The following is a 6,000-nucleotide window of genomic DNA, read 5'->3' on the forward strand; positions in this document are numbered from 1 at the left end:
AGGAACACAAGAAATCGGTTGGAAGGGTGTTAGGGTTCGTAACTTTAACAATGAACCTGACTTGGCCTATATATAGAAAATGCAGGTCTATCCATACGGATGCGTCCGGAATCCGTACAAATGTAATACATTGCTCTATCCGTACGTATTTACACAAAGTGTAAAACTTTATGTTCTTGTACGTAGCCCAAATGAACGAGGACCTTACATTTATGCACCAACAATTTTCATGTGCAAGGATTCAAGAACGCTATTTTGCTACCGAAATATCATCACCGTTGTTTAATTGGTGCATCAAGTTAACTGTATCTATCAGCACAAAGCATAGCAACAAACTTTTTCCACATCAGATGGAACCATAATGCACACTGCACACTATCATTTACATTTACATATATAGAAAAACAAATTATTTATGCACAAGCCTATGAATCTCAACTAGACCTATCCAAACACAAATCCATTTCTGTACTCTAATCACACTGCATTGAAGTATACTTTCGTGTAATGAAGTTTGACGCACACAAACCTAACATTTCTCATCACCACACCAGCTGCTTTTCTCCTTGGGCCCAGTAGGCCCATCTTCACCATACAGTTCATTCGGCAGTTTATCGAATACACTCTGAGCTGTACCCCGAAGAGTTGCAGGCAAACGATTATTCAAGATTCTCGTAACTTCAGCCCTAGAGTCATGCACGGTCGTTGGGCCCCACTTTCTCATGTACTGTAACCAACATGGTTCCTTAACAACTCCGTCTCCAAGATACTCTGCTGCTATAATTTCATAATCTTTACTCGAATCCAACGAGCATTTACTCGATGCTGCAGTATTCCTGATCCCAATTCTAAGATTAACCGAACCTTGAAGAAAATCTCCTTGATGTGGATAATTCGCGTGACCATTTCTTGATGCGTAAACGATTGGTTTATTCTCTTGTATATACTCTAGATTGGCGGGGTCCACCCAAACGCCAGAACTATGCTGCGAAAAGTACACACCCGATAACTCACCGGTGAAGTTGCTTATTCGAAGAGTCACGTGTTCCCAATCGCCCACGTGTTGCCCGACTTTATTAAGTTGGTAATTCATGAGCCCGATTTTTAAACAGCCCGGCCCGTTAAAAGGATAGAAGATCCACATCACAATGTCGGTATGGGTCCCACCTAAAGCGGGCTTTACATGAACGTAAAGTTTCGAACTTTCTAGATTTCCTCGTTTGATTTTCTTCTCGGTGTCGTCTTTAGGCAAATCTATCCAATACTCACCGTCGTTTCTATCACCTTTAGGCAAATTTGACCCAAATGGGTCAACCCGTACGCCTTTTGATTCCCCTTTTTTGTACAACAAAGCTCCACTTTCAAAGAACCAAGAAACAGAAGACGGTAAATACATCTCGTCAGGATGAAAATATATTGTCGGCCCGTAATGCTTGATTAGAGTGTGAACCTGATCAAGATTCGGCATCGAGTGTAATTCAGGATTTAAATTCTTTAAGCATGAAATAGTCAACTCTTCACCTTGACTCCAAACACAACTGCAGAAAAAAGTACCAACTGACGCACCTTTCTCGTGCACACCTCTGTTACGCGGTCTTGTTTTCCACACTTTAAACATCGACTCGGCTATTTTAGAAGGTGAATTTAGTAAAATATGGTGTGGTTCAATTGGGTCTGTAAGATCATCACGAACACATTTAACTTCTCCTAAATCGGGCTTTGCAGGCTTATTTGTGACAATAAAGCCCAAAGCTTTATAACCTTTAGGAGCCATAGGTAACCAAAAGTAGCCATGCCCGTGAACATTTTCTTCGATCCAGTCATCTGGGCACCAAACTAACGAGAAATCTATCGGCTCGATAAGAGCTGGTGATTGTGATTTGGTAAGTTCGCGGGCCACAAGTACAAATCCTCGTAAACGAGAGTTGTCTGATTGACAATGGTGACCAAGGCAGAAGTATTCGTCTGGTATTTCGATTGGTTTGAAAAAGCTGACACCTTTTCTTCTGTAGTTCATGTCAGTTCCCCATATGAACTCAAATTTTGTGATTTCAAGAACTTCTAATTCTCCTAAATTAACAGTTCCAGTTGCAAATCCGTGACCTGAACGTTGCAAAAAAATGTAGGTCAACGAAAGTGCAAACTTGGATGTCTTTATCAGAATCTAGTTTCTGATAACCATTACTTGATAAACAACAAAATGGTGTGCAAACATATAATCAGAATTTATTAGTATGCACTTATGCACAGGACTAAGGAAATGGCAACTACAGGTTACTAATATGCTTGATGAAAGATGAATGAAGCACAATCTTGTTTATATGAACTACCTGCAGCTCCAAATAGGAACATAACTAAATGACACACAAAACCATCTAATAAGCGTGCAGTACGCTTACTAACGCATCTGTTTTATAGGAATTCAAATTTCCTCTTATGGAGAAAGAGTGTAGGGTAGGGTTATGGTATTGAGCCGTGTCCTGATGCACCAGTTATGTAATAAACTGATGCACATGTTCTTTTGGTGCATTAAGGCACTACACATGGTGCATCAAAATATATTTCATAACCATAATTTTCCTTAAGCTTTTCTAACATGAACTCAATTCTTATTCGAGGAAAACCGAAAACCTACTATCGCCCTTCACGTAAGCTTACTAATCCTTCTTTAATAATTTATTTATTAGTATTATTTTTTCTCTCATTTACTTCATCTGTCAATATATTACTCCCTACGTCCAGAGTTGATTTTTTTTTTTATTAACCTTGACTTAAAAATTTTAAATAACTTTTTGATTTTATATAATACAATGATGAAATTTATATGAATAAATTAAGTTTTATACGTGTTTTCATTTGGTATAACTTTCTTCAAAGTATTATATAAGCCAAAAAAATTATTACGGTCAAAGTAAAGAAAAAAAGTCAACACGACTATTAAATTGAAACGGAGGAAGTATAATTTTATAGTAATATATTAAAGATGATTAGCAGAAAAGAAACTGGATAGCATCTGGTTAAAAAGTAACTAGGGTCTATCTTGCAAGGGAAAAGAGTTGAAAATGGTTGCGGATAAACAAATTAGACTCCGTATATAAAATGAAATGAAATGAATGATTATTAGATAATAATTGAGAAAACGATCAAACTAACGTTCAGCAGAGCACAAACCCAATAAAATCACATACATACATACGTTCAATAATCATGTTTATTGCAAATTCGTGACCTGAATGTTGCAAAAAATTGTAGGTTAACGAAAGTGCAAACTTAGATGTCTTTAACATAATCTAGTTTCTGATAGCCATTACGTGATAACTGATAAACAACAAAATGGTGTGCAAACATATAACCAGTATTTACTAATGCACTTATGCACATGATGAAAGATGAATAAAGCACAATCTTGAACTGCAGCTCCAAATAGGAGCATAACAAAATGACACACAAAACCATCTAATAAGCGTGTGTAGTAAGCTTACAAACGCATTACAATGGAGTCTTGTCTTAATTATCCAGCCATAAGTTTCATATCTTCCGTTTTATTGGAATTCAAATTTCCTTAAGGACAAAAGTGTAGGTGAGGTTATGGTATTGAAACGTGTCCTGAGGCACCAGTTATCTAATAAACTGATGCACATGTTCTTTTGGTGCATTAAGTTACTACACATACATGGTGCATCAAGATAAGTTTCATAACCAAATCCTCCTTTAGCTTTTCTTACATGAACTCAACTCTTATTCGAGGAAAACCGTCTAACGCCCTTCACATAAGCTCGCTAATCCTTCTTTAATAATTTATTTATTAGTATTATTTCTTCTCTCATTTACTTCATAATCAATATATTATTCACTAAGTCTAAGTTTAATAGTCCTGAGTTGACTTTTTATATTAACATTGACTTTAAATAACTTTATGTTATACAATACATGATGAAATTTTTTTTATTTTTTTTTTTAAAAGCAGACATTTTATTACTCAAAAGATAAATATACAATGTACAAATCCTCGCAAGGCTAGGATGCCGAGCTAGAAACCTAAGCCAAAGTTGTATCACAACAATACATGATGAAATTTATATGAATAATTTAAGTTTTATACGTGTTTTCATTTGGTATAACTTTCTTCAAAGTATTATATAAGCCAAAAAATTTATTACGGTCAAAGTAAAGAAAAAAAGTCATTAAATTGAAAGGGAGGAAGTATAATTTTATAATATATTAGATATGATTAGCAGAAAAGAAACCGGATAGTATCTGATTAAAAAGTAACTAGGGTCAATCTTGCAAGGGAAAATAGTCGAAAATGGTTGCGGATAAACCAATTAGACTCCGTATATAAAATGAAATGAAATGAATGAATGATTATTAGATAATAATTGAGAAAATGATCAAACTAACGTTCAGCAGAGCAGAAACCCTATAAAATCACATACATACATATATTGAATAATCATGCTTACAGCAGATAAAATGGAAAGGGAAGAAAAGGAACCTGGAGGCCATTGGGGAATTGGGGAAGGAAGAGTGAAATAATAATGAGAAGGATCGATGGAATGGGCAGTTGAGACTTTGTTCCAATTAAAGCATCCACATCCAAATGACATCTTTCAATCTTCGATTTTAATTTAGACGATGGAATTGTAGTGGCTGGCGTTATCATCTCACAAACACACATTCTTTCTTATATATATACTCGTATTACTATTAGGAACAAGATCTTTTGATTCAGATTTTTATACCTTTATCTGTCTTCTTCTTCTTTAGATTTTTCTTATTTTTTAAAGTTTACGTTAATTTAATATATTTTAAGTTAAGACCTACTAATATATAATTATAATTTATAATTATGAATAATAAAAAAATAAAGATAAAGGGGAATGATTCTCACACACACTTTTTTGATCCTCACACACCTATTTTAACCTTTTACTCTTCTAATAATACTCAATTGGTATGTGAGGATCAAAAAAACGTGTGTGAGAAATCATCCCCTTGTTAAAATAATTATTTACTTAGTTTACTTAAATTTAGTAAAAGCTGAATAAACCGATACATACACTTTATATTAATTGAATAGCCCAACAACCCAATAACCCATATAACCCAATAACCCAATTAAAAACTGATCCAACTGTCTACCTTACATCAATTTTACAACGCTTAAATAAACATAATCTCTCTTCTCTTCTCTGATTTTGTTCATCTATCAAATATCCTAACCCTAATTAACTTATGCACACCCAATATGATTTTCTTCATCTATCAAATCCTAACTGATTTTGTTCATCTATCAAGTTCAAGGGCGTTCAATCCATCCCTCCTTCGTCCAATTCTCCCGTGCTTTTTTTAAACTTGAAGGGTATTTTAGTCTATTGTTCCTAATCATTAAGATCATGACATGGAGATTTTAAAAGCAAATATTGAAAAAATCCAGGTTATGTTTAACCAATATAACCTATATTGCAACATGCTCAAAAATTGATATGTTCCTAATATTTTCATTCGAATACTTCTATAATGATCTATAGATCGACGAATATGAGATGCAATTGATTTATTGTTCAATCACATTTGTTCCAAGATAAATATTTTCCCAGGTTCTTGCATATGTTGGAGTATCATGTTCTTCCAAATCAGATGTGGAAATAAATTGACGTGTGCTATAATGTTCTTTGTTCATGCTAAATTGTTGCAGATTTATACGGACAACGTGTTATCCAACTATCCAATTTTATATCAGATTGTGATATATTTTTATCTGTTTATATTAAATTCTGATATATTTTTATTACTTAATTAACGTTTATTACTACTAATGTGTATTCTAAACTTTCTTAGATCTGGAAGTGTGCAGATAATTGGATGTTGAAGAAAAACGACCTCCCATCTTTTCATCCGGTTATCCTAAATTTATTTCATCTATTCGTCGGGTATTTTATTTATTTATTTATATTTATATATTTATTTAATTTTTAATCATTCTTAACTAATACTACT

The 6,000-nt window shown here is 33.8% G+C and overlaps 1 protein-coding gene across 1 annotated transcript; it reads right to left on the reverse strand.

Annotated features, from left to right (window-relative positions):
- Window positions 1-267: 267 nt before the first annotated feature.
- On the reverse strand, window positions 268-4,641 carry LOC139880416 (hypothetical protein At1g04090-like). Its single transcript, XM_071865477.1, has 2 exons — window positions 4,496-4,641; window positions 268-2,103 (listed from the first exon to the last, which is right to left on the reverse strand). Exons 1-2 carry the CDS (start codon window positions 4,605-4,607, stop codon window positions 530-532), a joined length of 1,686 nt encoding a protein of 561 aa, XP_071721578.1. The 5' UTR covers window positions 4,608-4,641; the 3' UTR covers window positions 268-529.
- Window positions 4,642-6,000: the final 1,359 nt, after the last annotated feature.

Source organism: Rutidosis leptorrhynchoides, chromosome 1, assembly GCF_046630445.1.
Source record: "Rutidosis leptorrhynchoides isolate AG116_Rl617_1_P2 chromosome 1, CSIRO_AGI_Rlap_v1, whole genome shotgun sequence".
In the NCBI taxonomy this organism is placed as follows: Eukaryota; Viridiplantae; Streptophyta; class Magnoliopsida; order Asterales; family Asteraceae; genus Rutidosis; species Rutidosis leptorrhynchoides.